A 25390-nucleotide genomic window follows, 5' to 3' on the forward strand; every position below is an offset into this window, starting at 1 on the left:
CAGATTATTCCCTTAGGTTAAATTTGCAGAGTCGGGTGACTTGTGCAAAATTTATGAACATAAAAGACCGTTGATATATATTGCTGAATTACTTTCCCTACCAGTTCTATAAATGTATAATTTATACTAACCTCTTATGAAAATTTCTACTTGCACCTTATTTTTAATTCTTAAAAATTTAATTTCGATAGCCACTTACATCTCTTCCACAACTATCTTCTATCTTATCAGCACTTTGTAGCTCTCATGGCTCACAACACATTCTTCTTTCATCTTGTATGTGTACATGCATGGGTGTATAAGAAACTCCTGGAAGACAAGAACAATTTCATTTTTCTTTATCTACTAGCCTGGTACCTTGTGCATTTCATTCATTCATTCATTCATTCATTCAAGGACCATCTATCGAATTCACACAATGGACTGGTAATTGAGACAGGTGCAATAGGTACACAAAACGTTCACTGAACCGAACACTAGTTTCAGATATCCTTTTATTGTACTAATAGGTCTCATTTAACATTTCATGACCCACGTTTTAAATTTCTAGATTGAGACTTTCTCATTTCTATGGTGCACTAATCCGCGGAAGAAAAAAAACTTTGAAAGTTCAGCCTTTAAATATATTGACTACGTACGCGCCGTTCCCTCGGCCCTGCTAATAATTTCTTCAAATGCACTGGAGTGTCATACATGTACCCACCGGAGCACACATACTGGGGACTGAACCGGGATGCAGGTAAAATGTAGGGCAGCCTGGTGGAGCAGAGTCTTTACACCGAGATCTTAAAGGCGCCAGGAGCTGGCGAGTAAGAGCAGAAGCCGCCGGCGGTGACCATAATAACACCAGTGTAATGAATATGCAAATTGCGGCAGCAAGGGCTCATTACAACTCCGGGCGAGCCCGCAACTCCCTGCCGATAGCGCCTTTGCCTACTGAGCAGGGCGCGGGCTCGCGCGAGGCGGGACTCAACTCTCTCGCGGAGCCTGAGACCAGCCCCGCCCCGCGCCTTCTCGCGCCCAGGGCCCCGCCCGCCGGGCAGGAAAGGGCGGGCTCGGGGCGGCCGCGCACCCTAGCTCCTGCCTTCGGATTCCGGCCGGGGCCGCGCGTGACGGGCGCCGGGGGCGAGCGCCATGAGCGCGCGCCTGGGCCGGTGACAGCCTCCGGGATGAACTGTGGCTTCGTCCCCAGTGGGAGGCCGAAGCGCCCGACGGACCGCCGCCGGCTTCTGCTCTTACTCGCCAGCTCCTGCAGAAGCCTGAGTGGCTGCGGTGTCCTGGCGCGCCGCTGCCGGACCGCGCTCCCCGGAGGTCTGGGGGTGCTGAGCCCCCGCGCTCCCGAAGCCCTCAGCAGCGCGTCACGCGCCTCCGCGGTGCTCCTCCTGGTGCTCGTGCCCTCCCCGCGCCTGGCCGCCGCAGCCCCGCGTCGGCCTCTCGGAGACTGGGAGCGCTCGCGCCGGGAGGCCTCGGTCCCCCGCGGCGGCGCGCGGAGGTGCCAGCCGGGCCTCGCCCCGGGCGTCGCTCGTGCCACAGGCGCCCTCCACCTGTGCCATGGGCGGGTGGCCGCCCTCGCTTACTCGAGGAGAGGTAGGGCTGGGCTGGCGGAGGAGAGGGGCTCGCCTCGCAGGGCTGCGGCGGTGGGGCGGGGAAGGGCTTTGGCTCTGATCTTCCCTGGGGGAAGGCTAGGAGACCTGAGGTCACCAGGCTGCTGGGGCGTGGGGACGAAGGTCTGTCAGGCCGCGCCCTTCTGGTCCGCGGTAGCCTGGGTTTCTCTAGGTAAAAAGATCTGAATTACTCAGAATCCCGGGCGCAAGGGTTTTGGCGCAAAATTGGAACGGGATGCGGAGAGGGCCGTGAGTTCCGTGGCAGCAAGCTGATGCACGCCCATGTGCAAAGCTACCGCGTGGGCGCTCGCGGACAGGATGCTGTTTTGTCCTGTACTCAGCTTGTCGTGACTCGGGTGAGTGGTGTGCAGGAGACTTGCAAGTTTGAGAAGCTGAGCTGTGGGAGATGCAGAGATTATTTTACAATTTAATTTTAAACTCTAATGGATTTGTTAATTCATTAATTAAGCACTAGCGCCTATTCAGTGCCTCGCACTTTCCTAAATACTTGAGATCTATCATTCAAAATATATTCCTTCTTGGAGCTTAATTCTAGCAGAGGAGATGATATACATATATATTTAAATGGAGATATAATTTACGTGTACATATACAAGTTACATATGCATACATAATATATATGCATAATCTGATAAATATACCGTTGGAAAAAATAGAGATGGTAAGGGTTAGAAAGTGAGGTGGGCCTCCAGTTATTAATTTAGCATCATCATTTCATTGAGAAGGTGATATTTGACTGAAGACTTGAAGGGGAGTCACTGACCTGCACAAGGTTAAGGAAGTCTAAACAGACTCAGTTGACTAGATCACAGATTGTTCATTTTAAAAAGTCACTTGGGGTAATGTTTATTAATTAGCAAACTTGGCAAAAAATATTACTTTAGGTAGTCTATACTTTTCTATCAGTAGCCATCAGTAACCACTCTGGTAGATTCCGCGCCCCCGCCCCTCCAACAGAAACAACTGGTGAATGTTGGCTGCATCTAAAGTTTAAGAATACCTTTGGCTGGGGGAAAAACAGATTGGTAGAGCAACAAAGTGAAGGAAGATTTTCATACAGAGGATAGGAAATGAATAGTGAGTGAGCTCTGTCAGTACCCCGCAGTAGTTATGGGTTAGAGATGGCTTTGAACTTTATTTCTGTATTTTTCCTTTTGGTGCTCTTTTTTTTTTTTGGACAAGATAGTAGAAACTGTAATTTATTTTCCTCTCACACCCGGGAATTATGGGGCAAGGGGAAGAGTGTTCTTTCTCTTTAGTTTTCCGACATTGTATCAGCAAGGTGGTAGTGTTGGATTAGTCTCAAATGATGTCATTTTTCGCAGAGTGTGGATGGATTCATAAATATGAGAACCACAGCCAGGACAGCTAAGGAAGCATGTATGTTCATTAATCATCAGCAAAGGAGAGTTTTGTTCCTTTGTCTTCAGCCTACTACTTTGTTTGACACTCAAGGTTCTCAGTAGGGCTACTTAGGCTTAAGAGTGTTATGAAAAGGAAATTTGTACTTGGTTCCCTCTGTTCAAGTCTAACTTTGAGCTTCTTTTGTTATGTATGTGGTTTTAATATCCTTTTGGTTTGCTGAGGGCCCCCCAAAGGAGAATTACACATTATACTTTAACATAGCTCAGTTTACTAGCTTCTTGGTTTTTAGTGGGAATTCATAATTCTTGGGCCTCATTTTGTTGTTACAATAAAGGAGGAAAAGTGAGTCAGGTGTTCTAAATGTCAGAGTATTGCTTTGTCCTCAGCCATTGGCCTGCTGACAGAAGGCAAGCTGTCATTCACCTTCAGGAGTTGAAGAGCCAAGTGGGAAGTGACCAGCCCTTTTCTCTTCTTTTCAGTTAGCAATATTCTTTTGAAATAAGCTTGCAATTGAAATAAATTTCAGTCATTTTTGGAAATGAAAAAAAAAAAAACCTGCAGTATCTAAATTGGAATTAATTCTTGCTTAGAAAGTAGTCATGATACTTTGTTTTGTGTGTGTATGAAGAAGATGTTTTAAATCACATGCATGATTATTTTGTTATTAAAAACAAGGAATTTGGAACTAGAATAATCCCGTCACTCTTCACAAGCCAGTTCTAGATTCAAATGTTTTCAAGCTCCCTAACCCATAGCACAGTCCAGCACAGTTCTAAGATGGGCAGGGTGGCCAGTAGAGAACCCCTTGAGAAGTGCATTCATTCACTCACCCACCACTGTTTCTAAAGCTAGGTTTGTTTTGTGTCAGGCAGACATTCAGGGTCTCTTCAAATGGAAGACAATTTTTGTCCCAGGACTAGAGAGAAAGGAATACTCATTTAAGTGAAAAAGGAAGACCATAGGTAAAGAGCATCACTTGTTCCTGTGATTTTTGCGAGCATGAAATAAGATATGTCTCCCTTAGCACAGTATCTGGCTCCCAATAATTGGTGATACTCTTATTATTTTTGCCATTGTTAACTCCCTGGCCCTGTCCTCACACGTGGTGGACACTCAGCTGCCGTGCCTGGACATCATGACTCTGCCCCCAGGTCATTAGTGGCTGGGCTCAGTGGGGGCCTCTCAAAGATCAAGAAATATATATATATTTATATATATATTTATATATATATATATATATATTTATTTCAGTTTGCAGCATGCCAACCCTCTGCTAGATGCTAACAATACAAAAAGGAAAAAAGAACTAAGACTGGATGCTCTTGAGGATCTTAGACTAATAGATGATGCAGATATGGAAATAATATAAGTGCTATAGAGCTATTTGTACAGGGCTACATGTACCGAGAACACATAAGAGAGCAATAAAGGCCACTCTCTGACCTGGGTAGAGTTAACAGAGAGAACTATAAATTTTATAAGCATAACCAGAACATAAAGGGTGCTTAGTAAATTCTCAAATTAAATGGAGAGGGGTAAAAAGGATGTTTTCAATTTACCAGTTGAAAAAGTGGGGCAAGCCAAGCTTAAGGTACCGTGGCATGAAAGTTCAGGAAATGGAATAGCTTAGGTGGCTAGAAAGAAAGCTGAAAGGATAAGTGTGGTCTAAATTAAAACAGGCTTTGTATGCCTTGCCAAGGACCTCAAAGTATAGGCTAGTGGTTCTTTGAATCTAAGAGCCCTCTTTTAACTATTAAACACACACCGATGAAATGTGAATAGAATATAATAGTAGTTGCATTTTAGATTTTGCCTGTCTACAGTGTGTGGTACAGAATGATTATTGGATCTCTTGCAATTATCTTGATACTAACTGTGATCACAGCAACCCTACTCTTTCAAAGTACCAGTAAGTTGGGAACCAGTGCTGTAAACTAACAGAGAAGAATCTGATCTGTGACATCCTGTCCATGTCACATTTTTGCTTACTTGCAGTTTCTTTTCAAGTGTTTAGGGGTAAAGGATTGAGAATAGGAGTTAATTAGCTGAAGTATCTTTCTGGTTATTTAGGAGACCTACTGAGAAAACCTTTGAACTTTGAGTTAGTAGATGACTGTTATCTCTTCTACAACACCCGCCATCATTGAAAAGTAAGGACAAATATGTAGCAAGATTTTCATACAGCTATGTTAATTGCATTTAAATGAAATTTTCTTATTTTATATTGTTCCTCTCTTTTTTTTTCCTTTGTTGTCAAAATGTCTTTATAGTATGGTTGTAATAGTAAAGAACTGTTATGTTGAAATGTCCTTTCTTAACAAAATTACAAATTGGCACTGCAATCGTTCTGTATTTTTTTAAAACTATTTTTGTAGTTCATAAAATACAAAGCCAGGAAACCATTACTATGTCACCTCCTTCAAAGGAGCACTTGAAATCAGTTTCTAAAATGGGTGGCATCTGTGCTTAAGTGCACAGAAATTCATAAAAATGGTTATATACAAATTTTTAGAACATATCTTTTTTGCAAAGACATCACAAGGAAAGAAAACTACAGATCAATCTCTCTTATGAATAAGGACACAAAAATCCTCAACAAAATACTAGCAAAACAAATCTTATAGTATATAAAAAGGAGTATATTATACACCATGACCAGATGGGATTTTGTCCCAGAACACCAGGCTCATTTAACATCTGAGTATCAATTTATGTAATGTACCGTATTAACAAAATAAAGGAGAGAAACCATGTGATCATCTCAAAAGACTAAAGGTATTTGACAAAATTCAGTGTCCTTTAATTATTAAAAAAAAAACACTTGACAAATTAGGAATAGAAGGGAACTGCTTCACCTGATAAAGGGCATCTGTGAATAACTCACTGCCAACATCATGCTTAATGGCAAGAAACAGAATACTTTCCCTCTCAAGTCAAGAGCAAGGATATCTGCTCTCATCATTCCATTCAACATTATACTAGAAGTCCTAGCCATAGCAGTTAGACAAGAAAATGAAAAGGCATCCAGATTGCTGAAATTTATAAAGCGATCCTAAAATTCATGTGGAAATGCAAGCAACTCAGAAGAGACAAAAACAATTTTGAAAAAGAACAAAATTAGGACTCATTTCCTGATGTCAAAACTTACAACGAAGTAATCAAGAAAATGTGACACTGGCATTAGGACAGAACATATAGATCAATGGAATAGAATGGAGCACCCAGAAATAAACCCTTACATTTATAGTCAGTCGATTTTGACAACAGTCATAAGACAATTTAAGGGAGAAACTAGTGCTGGGACAACTAGACATCTACATCATCTAAAAGAATGAAGTTGAACCTCCATCTCACACCATATACAAAAATTAACTCAAATGGATCGACAACCTAAATGTAAGAGTTAAAACTAAAATTATTAAAAGAAAACATAGGTGTAAATCTTTGCGTACTCTGAGTTAGCCAATGGTTTCTTAGCTATGGGACCAAAAGCACAAGGAACAAAAGAAAAAAAATAAATTGGGGTTCATTAAAATTAAAAACTTCTGTGCTTCAAAAGACAGTATGAAAAAGTAAAAGGCAACTCAGAATGGGAGAGAATATTTAAAATCATATATATGGTAAGGAACTCATATCTAAAATATATAAAGAACTCTTACAACTCAGCAACAAAAAGATAATCCAATTTTTTTTAAATAGGCAAAGGGTCTGAATACTTTTTTCTCCAAAGATAAACAAATGTCCAATAAGCACATGGAAAGATGTTCAAAATCATTAGCCATCAGAGAAATGCAAATCAAAACAACGATGAGATACAACTTTACACCTACTAAGACGATTATAATAAAAAAGATGATAACAAGTGTTGAAGATGTGGAGATTTTGGAATGTTCATGCCCTGCTCTTGGGAATGTAAAATGGTACAGCCACTTTGGAAAGCAGTCTGACATAACCTCATAAGGTTAAACATGAAGTTACTATATGGTACAGCAGTTCCACTCCTAAATCTGTACCCAAGAAAACTGAAAACATGTCTATGCAAAAATTTATACACAAATGTTCATAGTAGCATTATTCATAATAGCCAAAAAGTAGAAACAGAGGTGTTCTTCAACCGATGAATAGGTAAAAAAATATTGATATATTTATACAGTGGAATAGTATTTGGCAGTAAAAAGAAATAAGGTACTGACTGATACATACTACAAGGTATATGTAAACACCACACTAGGTGAAAGAAACCAGTTACAGAATACATGTGCCATACAATTCTGTTCATATGAAGTATCCAGAGTAGGCAAATCCATAGAGACAGATTGATCAGTGGTTGCTACCTGAGAGTGGGGGAATAGGGAGATTGGGCATAATAGCTAAAGGTACAGGGTTTCTTTTGGGGCTGTTGGCAGTGTTCTAAAGTTCATTGCAGAGGTGCTTACACAACTCTATAATAAAAACAAATTACATACTTGAAATTGGTGAGTTCTATGAGATGCGAATTGTAGCTCAATAAAGCTGTCATGGAAAAAAAATAATTAAGTTTCCAGGTATGCCTGATTACTTCATGTTGCTGAGTCGCTTTTGTTTACGATTAGATCCTATTTTAAACCCTACTATTCTTTCTCTTTTAGAGCTAAGCCTCTCTGCTGGATACCTGCAGCTGGGGCGCAAATGCCAAGATTTCACCTCTTCTGCAAGTAGAAAGCTCTACTTTGATACCCATGCCTTAGTGTGTTTACTCGAAGAAAATGGTAATCCTCTCTCAATGGTCACTCAGTGCCATAGAAAAACACTATAACTTATGACTTCTCACAATTTCATCTAACTTCTCATATTTCTCTTTGACTTAAGTCCTCATTTGTTGAAGGACATTTTTGCTTCATAGTACAATTGAGATTTTTCTCATATATTTTGCCCGAGTAAAGTGTACTCTTATAACAACATCACTCTGGAAATATGTTATAGATAAAAATTTAGATACAAGTCAGCAAAACTCAGGAGTGGTTTCTGTGCCAACTGTCTGAAGCACAAAAATGATGGTTTTATTACTATGCATCTTATGTGCTTTTAAAATTTTTATGAAATTAAATGACTGAGCAGCAATTACCGATAATATCAATTTATCATGTTCTTTTAAAAAAATATTCAGACTAACATTTTCCCTTATTGCTGTTGAGTTAATTAATATATAAGATTGCTCTGACATTTATTGAAAGTACACTTAGTATATAGATAACATTCTCATATTTAGTCTAATCTGGACAGATAAACTGATTATAATTCTCTATACGGTAACACATATGTTCCCCAAATCAGATTCTTGAATATCACAGATTATGCCTTTGAAATAAGCATATCCATTTTTTACTTCATTGTATAGTATTTATCCAGTTGTGCATATTCATATCTGAAGAGCCACCCTCTGTAAATGTACTTCACATCACCAAGTCAAGGTGATAGAGTGAATTCTGTGCTTATGTGGGGGAGTTAGGAGTTCTGGGTTCAAGCTATGCCAGGATCCAGCTGCAGAGCCTAGAGAGACCTTTTATACTCAGTTTCCATTTCCTCACTGGTAGCTGGGCAAAATAATTCTAAAGAGCCTTTTGAGTATTAAATGAGATAATACTTGAATGTACTTTGGAAAAACTCAAATGCTCTATAATAATTTTTATAACTTTTCTTCTCAAAACTTTTGTTGGTCAAAGAGAAAAGCGAAAGTGAGAAGAGGGGGACATCTAAAATTATCTTCATAAGCAGAAGTCTTCCTGCTTTCTTTTTTTTTTTTTTTTTTTTTTTTTTTGTTGGACCTTTTGTGTTTGTATTCAAAGTAACCAAAAGTAAAAAGATATTGGAGATAATGGGGGCATTTTAACATATACTAGGTGTTGATGATATCAAGGGAGCATCATTATATTTGTTAAATGTGACTGTGGCAAGGTAACTGCAGAAGACTCAAAATGGCCACCAAAGCTTCCTCCCAATGAGAGGTGGAGTTCATTTCCCCTCCCCCACTTTAAAATTTTATGTATTTATTTTTTTATTTTGACAAATAAAACTTGTATATGTTTAAAATGTGCTTCCTGCTTTTCTTGATTTCAACCCTTGACCCATGAATATTTGCATGTTTCAAGACCAGTGATTTGAGGGCCTCACTGAAGTAAGTGTAGGGTGAGAAGGCACCAAGATGAATGATAGACATCTTAGTTGTATGGGTTAGGATAAGTCCAGGAAGGACCCTTCGAGGAATACTCCATCCTTTATCCTTTTTTTCTCCAGAGTTAATGTCTCCTGATTAACAAAACTTCCTCTGTCTGTAATCTCACTAACACTGATTGTGTCTTGTCCTCTCATTCCTGCAAAAAATTAATTCGTATCTGGTAACCCAGTAGGTTTTCAGGCTTAACTTCTGTTTTTTCTTATCCCTGTCACCTCCCACAGGTGGTTATAAATTATAAGGCTTTGGAGGTTATTATCAGCATACATTCTCTTCCACTCTCTGTTTTTCCTTTCTTCATAATTGCCAGACCTCATCATGTTTCACTACAAACTCTTAAAGTTTTAAAAATTGTGAAAGACATGTTTATTTTCAAAAAATTAGGAAGACAGAAAAGAAATAAGAAAAACTATTCAGAATCCCAATACCCACATCTAAACATTTTGGTGGGTAACCTTTTGGGTGATTTTTCTAGATATGCATGACCCACACATTGAAAATTAAAGGATTTTGAATGAAGTGAAGAGAGTAAGTCTTTGGAGGTCTTTATGTCTCCTTTAAATCTGTGGGTTGTTTTTTTAATTTTAGTCCCATGCTTAATCTCATTCAGATTGTATCAGTCATAACTTTATTCAAATAAATATGCCATTAATTACAAGAATCAGTAGATTCTTCTGAAGTTCTTATAGATGGATGTATTTAATAGAAGGAATTACTTTTCAGGGACTTGGTTTTAAGTGTTTTATTACAATACCCAATGTGAACTAGAAGTTGCTATCTAAGTTATTAAAAACAGTAATATTGTTGAGTTGAATCTTTATGTAATTCAATAGTTAACGATTTGTCTTATTTGTGCTAGATATAAAACAATTGAGCTTTCCTACTTACGTAAATTGTTTTTGCTAATATATATATTTTTAAATTAAGGAAGTCACATCTATTGTAGAAAATTTAGACAATACAGAAGAAAACAAAAATTACATAGAATCTTTGTTAAATTATAAAAGCAACAAATTATAATTTTAAGTCTTTTTTTTTTTTTCACTTGACCTTTCATTGCAGGCATCCCCTATGTTATTAGACCACTGAGAGCATGATTTTTGGCAGCTAGGAAAGACATTAGAAGGACATTAGCCCATCTCCTCACTTTACATGAGGAAGCAGACTCAGATTTGTCATACTTGTCCAGAGTGACAGACAGATAATAGCCTGTGACTGTAGTCTCCTCACTCTCCTACCACACTAGGCTTTCTTCCTGCTTCTGAATGTGTAAGTTTGCATTTTCTCCCATACTATGGAGAATTTTTTTTTTTTGGATAACTAGAGTCTCCTGAGTATGATTTTCTTTGTGTGTTTACTTAGGGTTTACTACTCAACAAGCAGAAATCATTGTATCTGCACTGGTCAAGATCACAGAGGCCAACATGGATATCATCTACAAAGACATGGTCACGAAGGTGCAACAGGTTGGCTTTGTCAGGGCGCTGTAGCAAATTTAAAGTCTAAAGGGAGGGTATTATTTGTAATATATGTTTCTGGATAATATTTTATTGAAAGGCATATAGTAATTTTAACCATAGTTGAAAGGCAGATGATTACAGTGGCATAAAAAATATTTATTCAGAGCTATTTAGTGAACTCTCATGGAATCATTATGCCTCAAAACTCACTGTGCTTGAAAACTGACTATTCCCTTCTATCACACTTTAATAAATGGAGATGTGGCCAGAATTATAGCAGTGTGTTTTGAGTCCTTAGACTGCCACTTTTTTAACTATGATTCACTTGATGATGATGCTGGACTTGAGTTTTTCTTCTTTTCCTTTCTGATTTTGGCAAAGAGGATGGCCTTGCCGAACCTCTTTTCCTGTGTCCACATTCTTTTAGTTTCTCCATAGGATGATGCCAGGAAGAGACCATAGGAGGTAGACTTTCTAGACTAGATTGGGTTATATGTTTTGTTTTTTCTTTTCCTAGGAGATCACTCTTCAGCAAATAATGTCTCAGATTGCCAGTGTGAAAAAAGATATGATTATTTTGGAGAAGAGTGAATTTTCAGCCCTCAGAGCACAAAATGAGGTAAAACTAAGCAGCCGCTCATAAAATGTTTTATATTCAGACATTGAGATATAATATATGTACAGAGAAGTGCACAAGTAAGTGTACATCTCAATGAATTTTCACAAAGTGTGCACTACTGGTCAGATCAAGAAGTAAAACATTAGCAGTACCCCAGAAGTCCTGCTTATGCCCACTTTTAGTTACTCCTCCCACAGAGGGGACCACTCTCTTGGCTTATATCACCATTGACTAGTTTTGCCTATTCTAGAACTTCAGCTGATGGCATCATACAGTGTGTCTTGCAGCAATAGACCATTCTTTTTCATTATAGAATTATATCAATATCCCACATTATTCTACTGTAATGTATATTAGAATTGTTTCCAGTTTTTGGTTATTATAAATAAATGTGCTATAAAATATTCCTTAGTTTCGTAAAGTGTGGCATATGGGATCATTTAAGTGCTGTCTTTGCATCTTCCTTTTGTTTTCAGTCCTATTGAAGTCCCATAAAGGAAGTTCATTTATTACCTGTTAGTCTTGAAAGAAACTTTCTACCAAAGATTCCTTCTTTTGCTAGAAAAAGATAAAGTTTGAAACTCTCAGAGTTGTCCTTGAAGTCAGCTGTTAGTTAAAAGAAAAATTAAAAGAGGTGTTAAAGAAAGCAAGGCCTCTGAAGGCAAACAAGTTAAAAAAAAAATTAAACGATCTTGGCAAAACAATCACTTCTGCTACTGAGACTATTTAATGTTACATTCTGAATGTAGCCACCTTCGTGTTGCATGAAGGACAACTTGAAGAATTTGTGTATAAATATATGTTCTAGTATTTGCGTATTACCAAATTTTATATTTTTCTTCTAACCTTCTAAACATATCCTTGACTTGTTTCTTTTTAATGTTTTTTAGAAAGTAAAGCTTGAACTACATCGGTTAAAACAACAAGTAATGGTAAGATCCTCATTCCTGTTTGCTTGCTTGTTTACAGTTATGTAACCTTAGTAAAAATATGTCAGAAATACTTTATATGTTCTTAAAAACTTAATTCTATGTTAAATATTCGTGTAATACATCTCAAAAGTACACACTGGAAGATTTAGCTAAGAACATAGCCAGTAAATAAGTTACTGATTTTTGTAACCAAATTGATTAAGAAAATTGTATTCTAGGGGGAATTAAGTCATTTTTAAATGAAAAATGTTCTAAAGTAGAACATTTGGAACCCTTAGATTCTCTTAGAAGTGACTGTAGAGGATTACATGTGATCCTTAAATGAATTAAAATGCTTACTGTGCCAGTTAATTTTTTTTAAGTAGAAAAGACATTGATATTAAGAAAAGATTTTAATGTGTCATAAAGAAGGCCATAGGCTATGGTCATGCTACCCTGAACAAGCCCTATCCTGTCTCATCTCGGAAGCTAAGCAGAGTCGGGCCTGATTAGTACTTGGATGGGAGACCACCTAGGAAGACCAGGTGCTGTAGGCGTAAACATTTTTTAAAAAAGGGATTGTAAGCTGACAAGGTCCTTGCAGTCTATGAGGTAAACCAAGGGTTGCCTCACCTAAAAAAAAAATAAGGCTTTATTTAAATAAAAATGTAATATTTTACTTCTTTGAGTCCATCTCTGCTTTCCAAAGTTGTCCAAGGAATAGTTCTAATTATAAATTCCACTAGGAGATTATCTTGGGAATCTTGAGGTTAAAAGCAACAATAACTCACTCTGGGCTAATTTAAGCATAAAAAGGATTGTTTGTATATATAACTGGGAAGTCTCAAGACAAGCCTGACTCCAGATGTGGCTTGGCCAGAGTCCTCTGACGTCACTAGTCCCCATCTCCATTTCTCTGTGAGCCCCTGTCCTACTCTGCCCTGCTCTGAGCTAGCCCTTCAGGGTAGAAGCACTGGAGGGTACAGCTTTCCCAGACTTCACATCCTTAGAGCGTTTGGATTTCTTACTTTGGATTTCTTTCTTTTTTTTTTGTCATTTGCCCTCCTACTAGGATGAAGTGATGAAAGTCCGAACAGATACCAAATTAGACTTCAATCTAGAAAAGAGCAGAGTAAAAGAATTGGTATGTTTATTAAAAATAGAGTATGAGTAATTTCTTTGCAAGATGGAATGCTTGGTCTAAGTTTCTATACAGTTCATAAGTACTGTAAAATATTTACCTGTATATCATTGTTAGACAGTTTTTTCTTTATTTTAATTATATTTTAAATTAGGACAAGTTTGTTGCTTTCAAAAGTAACATTAAAATTAAAATCTTGGTCAAATCAAGTTGAATTTTTTTCTTTGTTTCAGAGATACTAAATTATGTGTCAGATATTGATAAAGAAATTATACTCAGTCTTGATCTATTTAATACTGACTTAAACTTCCACAGGTCCTGATTTTATACAAGTTGAGTTGATTATCTGACTTAAATAATATTAAATTATTAATTTTAAATAGTATTAGATTCTATACCAAAATTCAAGATGAAAAAATTATTTCCATATTGCCTTTTTTTAAATGGAGAAATCTTAATGACTATATGGCATTGTTTTGAAATCCATGTTCTAAAGGATTCTTTAAGTTATGTTAACGTGAAATTTTTAATCACGAAAAGTAGTGCTGTAAGTTTGTTACCAAAAAGATACCACAAATGTAGGTTGTAAATGATTAAACTGAAGGAGATACATATCTCCACAATGACTTGTGGGATCATGCACAGGACCTAAGAAAACTGGAAATACAGCTCTGCTGCCCTTGCTTGCTTTACCAAAGAAAATACATATAAATACAAATTTTATCCCTCAGAGCTTTCACAGTAACACTTCTTTTTTTTAATTGAGATGTAATTGACATGTATTAGTTTCAAGTGTATAACGTGATTTGATGTTTGTATATATTGCAAAATGATCATCACAATATGTCCAGTTAACATCCATCATAGTTATAAATTTTTTTCCTTATGACAAGAACTTTTAAGATTTACTCTCTTAGCAACTTTCTAATATACCATACGATATTGTTAACTATAGTTGCCATGCTGTATATTACATCCCCATGACTTAATTATTTTTTAACTGGAGGTTTGTGCCTTTCAACCCTCTTCAAGACTCATTTTACCCACCCTTTGTTTCTGGCAACCATCTTCACAGTATCTGTGAGCTTGAGTTTCTTTTTTTGTTTGTTCTTTTAGATTCCACATGTAAGTTAGCCCATACTGTATTTATCTCTTTGATTTATTTCACTTAGCATAATGCCCTCAAGGTTCATCCATGTTGTTCAAGCAGCAGGATTTTTTTTTTTTTTTTATGGCAGGATAATATTACTATATATATATATATATACACACACTCATGTTTCCTTGTTCATTCATCCATCAATGGACACTTAGGTTGCTTCCACATATTGGCTATTATAAATGCTGCTATGAACAGGGGGGTACAATAAGTTGTATGTTTTAATAAAGATATGTGTTGGGTAGCCTCTAGTTATTTTTAACCCATCTACTTGTTCTGGCTTTATTTGAATTTGATAACATTAGGTAGATACCTTTTTCATTCTTAGCATAATGAGAAATAGGGCATATAATACATTTTTCACTAACACAGAATTGGATACACATGCAGAAACTGAATACTCATAATTGTTCATTGTCTTCTCATTTTTACCCTTTTTTTTTTTTTTTTTTTTAACAGAAGTCCCTTTAACATTTCTTGTAATACTGATTTGTTGGTGATGAATTTCTTAAGCTTTTCCCTGTCTGGGAAGCTCTTTGTCTCACCTTCCATTTTAATTGAAAGCCTTGCTGGGTAGAGTATTCGTGGTTGTAGATTCTTGTTTTACATAACTTTGAATATTTCTTGCCAGTCCCTTCTGGCCTGCAGAGTTTCCATTGAAAAATCAGCAGACATTCTAATGAGGGTACCCTTGTAAGTAACTAGCTGCCTTTCTCTTGCTGCTTATAAGATTCTCTTTGTCTTTGACCTTTGGCATTTTAGTTATGATGTGTCTTGATATGGGTCTGTTTGAATGCCTCATTGTCTTTCACAATTTGCTTTTAACCAAAATGTGCTACAACAACAAATGAAGTTAATATTGAAACTCAAACAAGTACTCAACTATATTTTGGAACTGCCTATGGATTTCAAGATAGAAGTTGAGCTTCATTATACTAAATAATTGATTATGCCCATGCTATCTATCTTTCTAGTATTAAAACACTTTTCAATCATGAAGATTAAATCACTTAGTATCACTAAAATATTTAGTGATCACCAGCATATGACTCGTATATAGAAGAGGAGAACTCTTGATTACCTTTGTCCTTATGGGTTGTATAATTAGCAAAAATTCTGAATTCACTTAATTTAGGAAGATGCCTGTAATTAACCAACCTGGGAAGAAATATACTGAGGATACTGGGAAATACAAATGTGAGGATGGATTAAAGCCAATGAATTTGTGATTTACTAACCTATCTGAGTTGTTCTTGGTAATGCTAAACTTAGATTACTCCAAGGTGCAGGAAAGTAGTATATTATTATGAAGCTAGCATGTATTTAATATGCATTGATGAAGATGAATTATTTGACCCCCTCATTCCCTTAATAAAATTATAGTGTCAATTACATTAAGTGGAGTGACATTTACAGCCAGTTTCAAAAGTAATATGGCCTATAAACTTCTTTTCATAAAGATGGAGCCACACTGAACTTATTTTTAAAATCGTGATAATGTCAAGACTTACACTTTCTTTCTCTTGTAGCTAAGTTAATAGTAACTTACTGAAGGCCAGAGTTTAAAGGAGTGCAGAAAATCCAGTTCTACCCTGCCCTCTGGTGGTGATATGATGCATAGCTCTCCTTATCTGATACCCTGACATTTAAATCTGGAAATGAGTATTCTTTAGTTCTAGTGACTAGTCTTTAGTTTGAAGTTTGGGGGTTTTTTCTTCTTCTTCTTCTTTTTTTTTTTTTAAATTTTCAAGTAATGTTGTTTTTATACTCTATCCACCTGGTAGACTTGGGAAATTTTTATAAATAGAAAGTTTGTAGATACTTCAAAAGCGTTAATTATTTTCCCCTATAACAATATACAGTGAAGAATTTTTCATTCTTCACTTAAAGTATAGATTTGCATTTGTTCAATTAAATCCTAATGCCCACAACTAAGGAGGTATATCTGATTTTGGTCTCAATGTCAGCAAAATTACACTAAATCTTTGCACAGACATTCACAGCCAAAGGCAAGATATCGTTTTACTTTTGGGTAGAATTTGTCAGTTCCTTCAGTAACACTGGGCTGTGACAGTACCCACGTGGGTTTGTTTGTTTTTAATGAAAACCAAAATATGATAGCTTAGCGTATGTCTTGTATCTTTATATTCACATTGTGTTTTATAATCACAAAGCAACATCTGTGTCACATATAATATCCTTCCTATCTTTTGTCTAAGCCTCAAATAGTGACCAGTTTTGTCTATAGTTATGCTGGGATAGCTCCTAAATTGAATTATTCCCTACTTTTTTCAACTCTCTCAAAGCCAACTAGCGTATGACTCAGCATCCGTCTAAATTGGTCCCAGAGAATGCTATTATATTAGTGAGAGGGACCTAGAGACATCACAGTGAAGAGATGAAAAGAGAAAAACATAGCAGAGAGGTGAAGGATGACAAAAAGGAATCCAGATACTGGAGCGATAAATGAATATAAATAAGAAACCTCAAGAAACACATCTAAAGGAGAGGGTCAAGTAGGCTACTTTAACCTGGAGGTGATTTCTAGTGTTACATATTCTTGGAAATAGCGAGGCTAGAATATGTTAAGGCACTAGAGAAGGAGGAGACAGAGAAAGGAATAAATCAGCATCTGACCTATGTGACATGTTTGTTTCAGTATTCTTTAAACGAAAGGAAGCTGCTGGAAATGAGGACAGAAATGGTGGCATTGGTAAGAAATGAGTCTGGCTTTTCTTGGTCATTTTATTCATCTCCGCTTCATCCCATGCATGATTATTGTTGTTTGTAATGATGTGTCATAGGAAAATATATGCAGGTTTAATGTCATAGGTTTTTTTTAAAATGCAGTAAAAATACACATAAAAATTACCATTTTAACCATTTTCGAGTATACAGTGACATTAAGTATATTCACATTATTACGCAACCATCACCGCTGTCTGTTCTCAGAACTCTTTTCGTCTTTCAGAACTGAAACTCCCCTCGTTAAACACTGACTCCCCATTTCCTTCTCCCCACAGCCCCTGCCAACCACCATTCTGCTTTCTGTCTCTGCATTTCACTAGTACTCTAGGTATCTCATATAAGTGGACTCATACAGCATTTGCCTTGTTGTAACTGGCTTATTTCACTTAGCATATTGTCCTCAGGGTTCATCCATGTTGTAGCATGTGTCAGAATTTCCTTCCTTTTTTAAGGCTAAATAATAATTCCATTGTATGGCTGTACCACATTTTGATTATCCTGTCTATGGATACTTGGGTTGCTTCCACCTTGTGGCTGTTGTGAAGAATGCTACTATGAACATGAGTGTTCAAATATCTGTTGGAGTCCCTGTTTTCAACAATTTTCAGTATATATCCAGAAGTAGAGTCATAGAATTTTTTTTAATTTTTTGTATTTTTAGCTTTTATGGCATGCATTACTTCTATTACCTGGGACCTCTGAAACCTGTAAGAGACTTCCATGAGAGAACCCTGAATATTCCTCTGAAATATTCCTCTGAAATACTTTTCAGAGGAATATTCCTCTGAAATACTTTTCTTCTCATCCAGGCACCTATTTCCTTATTAATTACCTGAATCATTAGCCATAAAGAACTACTTATTTGCCCTAGAATTTATAGTGAAGCATTTTCAGTGTTTTTTTGCCTTAATGAAATATGATAACCACTTTATAACAGCCAAACTCACCACCTTTGGGGGTTAAACTGTATTTTATTTGGGAAAGAACACAAATAGGCCTTTGGTATGGCCAAGCCTCATAATAATAAAACACTCGTGTTTGAATTATAAAAGAAGACAACTTTTAAAAGTGTGAATAGAAATAGTGTCAAAGCAAGCACTATTGCTTTTAGATTATCCAAAATTCCATTAATTTATTAAAGCAATTTTTGTATGCCTTTCATTAAGAGGAATTTAGAAGGATGCAACATATTCATTGCCATTGAGAACAGAGTGGCTTCATAATGTTAACCTTGTGGAGCAATCAATCTATAATGTACAAAAGCTTTTTTTACATAGCTTTTCACATTTGATTCTCTGAACAGTGTATGTGAAGGCAAGGCTAATAGTATTTTTTTCCCCTTTTCTCAAACAGAAGGAAACAGGCCTAGCTATCTTAAAGGCCCTAATCAATACAACATAGCATGAGAATAGTAGAACTAAAATCAGAGCCCATGTCTCCTTAATCCTACCCCACTTCCCCTCGACTGCACCCTGTTGGGAAGTTGCTCTCAGGACTGACAGAGCAGAGGGGATGGTATATCCCACGTGGTTTAATGCTGTGAATCTCTTTGTTTTGAAAGCATGCCCAGCAAGATCGGGCGGTCACCCAGACAGACAGGAAGATAGACACTGAGGTTGCTGGTCTCAAAACTATGCTCGAGTCGCACAAGCTTGATAATATTAAATATTTAGCAGGTAAGCTATTTTGTATCTAAGTAATTAAAACAAGCTAAAAATAAAATTTATAAAATAAGTCAGTGACAAATATTGCATTTCATTGATTCTAACATTTTTTCATATTTTAATATCTCTGAAATTGGAAGACATAACTTCCAGTAGATGGAATGTCATACTACAATTGGCATGTTTTTCTTTCTTAGTAGTAAATAAGGAGTAATTTTGCTTTGGTAATTTTTGATCCAAAAGAGGAATAAAGATACATGTACAAAAAAATTACTTAGCCATTATTTTAACTCAAATTTAACATTTTGGGTTGATCAATATTTTAAAGTTACAATAGTATTTAGAAGTAAAATTTTGCTCATAAAATTAAAGAGCAGGTCCCTTATACAGTACATATACTTTGTGACCACAGAATTTTTGTGATTCTAAACTTTATTGAAAAGTCTTCTTAAATATTGGATACATTTGTACTTTGAAGATGATGATTTCAAGCGTGGGGTTTATTTTAATGGGCACGTTTCATGGAATGTGGCACATCGGTGAGCAAGCAAAGTTTCTTGTTTTGTTTCCTTTTGGCAGATAGGCAGATAAGTCTATCTTAATAAAAAGTAGTTCCTTCAAGTAACTGTTAATATAACTAATACTATGCTCACTTTTTTTTTTTCTTACAGGGTCTGTATTTACGTGTCTAACAGTAGCTCTGGGATTTTATCGCCTGTGGATATAATAAAGTTTCTATTTAAAGAGCTCTCTATTGTTCTGCCTAAAGAATACAAAAATGTTGTGCTTTTTTTTTCCCCTTGTTTTAAATTTTAACCCTGATTTTTTAATGCTTATTATTTATTTTATGCAAATTATGGACATGTAACCAAGACAGAAGTCAGAAATTTCATAATTGCTCTTTTATTTTTTCTGTTTAGTTGACTTTATAATACTGAGTGGGAGTGGACAAAGCATGGAAGACCACTCAGCTGGATCAGTAAACTTGGTCTAACTGTGGCACATTCCAACAGTAAATATTTGTATAACTCTCTACAATTTTAAATATTTTGTCACATGGAGAATTTGGGGTCTCCATTTAAAAGGAACATTGGTTTTACTAAGTGCTGAAGAATCATTGAAACTAAACCTAGAGCACCAAATCCTCCTTACCTGCTGACCCAGTGCCTAACGTCAGCCAGCCAGTCACTGTGTTAGAGTGTTGTTTCAGCTCTAGTTGGTTGATATGTTAATGACATAGCTGTACTTTATGTCAAAAGGAGACTTTTTAAAAAATTTCCATCGTCTTAGTAAGTTACTGTCATGGTTATTTTTCATGTGCCTTCCAGCTAGAAAATCTTGTTGCTTAATGAAGTGTAATTGTAATGAGGACTCTTGTACCTCTAGATTTCTCTTCCTCCCTCACAGTTTGAGAGCCATAATAATACTCCACTTGTGGCACTGCCTTTCTAGAAGACTTGCTAATTCTAAGCATGGATATCTGTGGGACAGGGTCTACTTCTTTCTGGTCTTCTTTTTCTACAAGGGAGGCAGTCTTTTTTCCTTCTGTAGCAGTATCTAGATATTTAGATAGTACATGTACTTTTTAGAAAAGCTTTTAATGAATATGCCTTTGCCTATTACAGTCTCAGATCATAGACTTTCAAAATTAGAGAACTGTCATGCCAAGTATGTGAATTTAGGTTGATTCCTTTGGTCATTAAAAACATTCTCATGCCTACCTTACCTCTATATATTTAAAACAAATTAATTCCTAGATACAACTGGGGTTGTTTTGAGGAAGCACATTCTCATCTTATTTGGATGGCACATGGGAGAAAATAAGCATTTTAGAAACGATGACCCTTTCTATCTTTCTCCACATGCATGCATGTATATATAACCTGGTACAGTGTGAAACCACCGATCAAACTGGCACAAGACCTGATGCTACTGTTCCAACCACACTGCCAAAAAAGTTACCTTTTGTCCTTTGGATGTCATTTTTAAACTTTGGAAAGTATAAGTCATTACCTTTTTTAAAAATATTGATGTAACACAGATTCTGAACTCCAAATAAGTATTAAAATTAAGTACTTTTGCATTACTGGTATCAGTTTCAAACAGAATAATAATTTAATCTTTTTCAGTTGGATCCAAAATTAACTGCCTCATCAAATATTTTATTGATACATTCTTCCCCTTTCAGAGAAAGATCCCCAGAAAACAATGCATATTTAGCAATTGCCTTACATTTTAAAGGCTTAAGTAAATGACATTCAGACCCGTTCAGACTACACTTGCAACTACTTAATGTAGATATAGCTTTGGTTAGTACGAGTTTGGAGAAAGGGGCCAGAGAGCAGGCACTCCTCCAAAATAAAGAATCCCCAAGAGGAGAAAGTACTGTAAATTATGTCTCAAAGCAGACACCGATGTACAGGCAAAAACAATCAAGTGACCTTACATCCCAATAAGATATTTTTAACATTCAGTGGGGTGACATTCTTTCATCTGCCAAAAGTATTTGAAATGACATTCCTACTGGTGATCGTGGGCTGCATCAGTCCGTCACTTAATTTGGGCCATTGAATTTGCTGTAGAGGTGTTTGCAGCACAGAACAGCCTTTTTACCCTCCTCTGCCTTGGGAACAATGAACTCTCCTGATGGAGTGGATTGTGTGCATATATAGAGGTCAGGAGGGTTCGGGACCTGTTCCCTTTATTTAGTCAAATGTATTCTATTCAAAAAGCATATGAGCCAAAAACACAAGTGTCCCCTATCCATTGCTGGCTCAGAGGTCTGTGAACGGCATCAGTGTACTGTGACTGAATACAATATAACTTCTTCAGCTAGCGTGGCTAGAAGGATTCAAGTCACTTTAGGAAATTAGGCATTAGCACTCAGAAGGGGGAAGATGCCTGGAAAAACTTCCCAGGAAACCTATGTGTAGCACATGGGAAAATGAACCATAGCTAGGTCCTGAAGACATTCCCCTCTGGGAAACTACCTTAGGTACAAATGCCTAAAATGGAACATCAAATGGACAGAAACTTTATATTTCCTTTTCATGCACTAATCGCTCCATTCTTTAGGGTTCCTCTGCATTCTTTCTTCTCTTCCCTCCCCTGCCCTTTACTTCTTTCCTGCTCCGTTAATAAGCAAAACCTGTTTGTGTATACAGTTCTTTATAGGAAACACAAATTTTGGTTTCTTTGCTGGTCTTATTATTACTCGGCTGGTTTCCTAGCTTAATATCTAACAAAATTAAATCTGAGTGTATTCATTTTTTCCCTTAAGTATGCCAAGTACCTCGAGCAGTCACAAGTTCAAGAAGAAAGACTTGACTCAAACCAGACATCTTGCTGGAATTGGTCTCTGAACACTGAAAACCAAAATCCTGAGCCACAGTGAACGTGACCCTGCCTGGGTTGTCGGGTTCAGCTTGTGCTTTTCCTTCCGTAGCCCCACTTGGTGACATGATCATGTGTTGGTCTCCTCCTTGCCAGCCTCTCTGCCTGTTAATTAACTGTGTCAACATTAGCAAGCATTTCTCTTCCCCCACCCTAATATGCTGTGTTCTAAGAATTTTGGCATTATTTCTGAACAAATATATAGATGGCACTATAAAACTCATGTCTAGTAAACTTTGGCTTTAATATATGTTTATCAAATTTGTTGTGATTTTTCTGACACTAAAGCAAAAATATGTTAACCATAAATAATTTATTCTTTATGTATATAAAATGTTTGAGAATGTTTAGCCTTTTATTGGAATTTTATTTGGAAAATGTCTTTCTACATATTTATAATTATATTCTTCCAATTATAACCTAGATTGTTTCTTAATTCATTACTTATACAAATATTCAGTTACACTATACTATATAGAGAGTAGGTATAACATTTTTGTTATCTAAAATAAAATATTCTTTGTGACTAATACACTTTCTGTTTGTTTAAATTGAGTGTGAAAACTAAAACAACTTCTGCCTACACTGTATTTCAACTGTTATTCCCTCCAATTGTATATAACACTGGTGTATTATAACAATCTAGTATCTAAAAATTTGAATTTACTTAGAAGATAAAATTGAAAGTAATTTTTTGATTTTCAAAATAAATTTGTTTTTCAAAATAATTAGCATGCTCATGTGATATACTTTACTTGTTTGAGGGGAAATGAGGTTTATACACAAGTTTTTAGAAATAGCTAAGGACTTAGGTTGCAAGTGATAGAAACACAAATCAAGTTAGCTTAAACAAAAAGAAAGAAATCTGCTTTTCTTGGCTGACATGCTCAAAGTTCAGAAAGAACTAAACTAAAACATCATCAGAACTCCTCTCCCAGACTAACTTCACGTGTGGAGGGCTGGAAACACCCAGCACATGCCCTACAACTTAGCGATTGGAGAGTTCCACTTCGGAAAAGCCTGGAAGGAAGTATCTGAAGCAAATAGCTAAGATAGCAGCCAGTAGAAAGATCCCGAGAGGGATGCTGTTGTTCTGTACATCGTTGCATGATTCTTCCCTGAGGACCTGTGAGCAAATGAGCTCTTCTGGAGTTAGCCTGCACAGGCTGATCTTTGGTGCGATAAACATCTGCTCAGCAAAGCAAAGGAACATCTTGAGAAAGTGGATAAATAAAAGCCCAGAAATTAAATTTATGTACATTTCACTCTCTTCAAGCAGAAATCTACCAAAATCAGAGGCCAATAAGCTAACTAGATTTGCAAGTGAGCCATCAGTTTCTAAAAGGCCCTAACTGATTTGCCAACTCAGCTTTTTGTGTTTAAAATGGTGTGCCATGGATGCTTTCAATGTCAGGCATCAGTGCACGTCGTCTCACCTTGATCCTGCTCTCAACCTATGTGGTGTGTGAACACATTAAAAACCTTTTCTCTGCTTTGGGACTTTGATTTCTTTAGAAATAAGAACATTTCTAGAAACTTTCAGTAATCTACCTCTGGCGTTCCACAGCACAGCTTTGCCATTCGTTGTTTGGCCAGTCATGTCTCTACCTTAATTCCGCAGATTCCACTCGAGGATCACAGACTGTAGGACCCTGGGGACGGATCTTATTGTCCACTGTCACCCACAAGGGTCTGAGCATCGATATCCGTAAATAGAAAGCAATTAGCTTGATCTTCTAGTATATATCATAAATATTCAGATAACTATTTTTAAGCCAACACTCTAAGTCAGCAGTCCCCAACCTTTTTGGCTCTAGGGACCTGTGCTCTCCTATGAGAATCTAATGCCTGACAATCTGAGGTGGAGCTGAGGCAGTGATGCTAGCACTGGGGAGCGGCTGCAAATACAGATGAAGCTTCACTCTCTTGCCCATCGCTCACCTCCTGCTGTGCAGCCCAGTTCCTAACAGGCCATGGACTGATACCAGTAATGATACCAGTATGTAGCCCGGGGATTGAAGACCCCTGCTCTAAGGAATAAGAAGCTGAAGTATGTGGGCATCTTACAAGGTCCTTTTTGGTTTAATCCGTTTTTATTTTATTATTTTTGAACTTTCAAGTCAGCTTAATATTAAGCCCAGGAAGCTGCACTCAGTTTCAGCTTAGTGTGTCACTTAAGTTACTGTCTTCAGATGTTTTTTTAAACTTTCCTCCTCTAGATCCAACAACACCCATTCTCCCAGGAGAAGAGAAACAAACAGTTGCTTAGTGGCATCTTATCCCTTCCTGAAAGTCAGTGTCTGCCTAACACAGAAGTATCTTTTACTATTTCTCTTTAATTCTACAGTAGTTTATGGTTTGGATGAACCTTGCAGCATCCCAAGCGATGCTGTAACAGGCAGTGTCTTTCTCAAGAATTGCTATCTGTGAAAACCTCAGTGGTAAGACTTTGTGGGGAAAAGATGGAAGCTGGGAGATCAACATAGTCAGTGGACCCATGAGAGCATTTACGATTTTTTTTTTTCACATTTGTATCATTTTGATGTTTTCAACTGCTAGTAACATAAAACGAACAGTGATTTATGCCTGATGACTTTTATTACTTACTTGAGTAGAAATAGGCGATCCTCAGGGTTGGGTCAGCAGCTCAATGTTGCTTTCAAGGACTCAACTCTTTTCAACTTTGCATTCTTACCTTGTGTTAGCTTTCACCTTAAACCTTGGTCGCAAATCTGATCATAATTTTGCTGCCACAGCTCCAAGCACCTCATCCTCACAGGTCAGCATCCAAAGCAAACAGGGTGTAAAAGGGCTCTTCTCGTGTGTTTCCTTTTGATCAGGGAGAAAGCTCTTCCCCTTCCCATAGAAATCCCCTTATGTCTCATAGGTCACATAGCTACCTGTGGCAAGACAAGTTGCAAAAAGGAATATTTAGCTTTTTCAACCCCTCTAGTAAGCAGTGGTCAAGGAAGAAGGAGGCTAGAAATGGTTGTTGGATTTGCATTCAACAGCGTTGGTTACAATGTTCATGAAAATAAAACAGGCCACACAGCTTTAAGTTATCATCTATTAGTGGCTAGAAACAATTCAGAAT

General features: G+C 37.0%; 1 protein-coding gene and 1 pseudogene across 3 annotated transcripts; both read left to right on the forward strand.

Annotated features, from left to right (window-relative positions):
* The first annotated feature begins 847 nt into the window (after positions 1 to 847).
* On the forward strand, positions 848 to 22826 carry MCUR1 (mitochondrial calcium uniporter regulator 1). 3 transcript variants are annotated; one of them, XM_039857362.1, is made up of 9 exons: positions 848 to 1587; positions 7619 to 7738; positions 10564 to 10667; positions 11179 to 11280; positions 12171 to 12212; positions 13264 to 13335; positions 17151 to 17204; positions 18801 to 18915; positions 19575 to 22826. In XM_039857362.1, exons 1-9 carry the CDS (start codon positions 855 to 857, stop codon positions 19628 to 19630), a joined length of 1398 nt encoding a protein of 465 aa, XP_039713296.1. In that variant the 5' UTR covers positions 848 to 854; the 3' UTR covers positions 19631 to 22826. The 3 variants fall into 3 exon arrangements, with proteins under 3 accessions (XP_039713296.1, XP_039713297.1, XP_039713298.1); XM_039857363.1 differs by having other exon boundaries at positions 10564 to 10658; positions 19575 to 19651; XM_039857364.1 differs by lacking the exon at positions 17151 to 17204.
* LOC120599160 (uncharacterized) lies at positions 12630 to 12748 on the forward strand (annotated as a pseudogene).
* Positions 22827 to 25390: the final 2564 nt, after the last annotated feature.

This window comes from Pteropus medius, unplaced genomic scaffold (genome assembly GCF_902729225.1).
Source record: "Pteropus medius unplaced genomic scaffold, Ma_sr-lr_union100, whole genome shotgun sequence".
NCBI lineage: Eukaryota > Metazoa > Chordata > Mammalia > Chiroptera > Pteropodidae > Pteropus > Pteropus medius.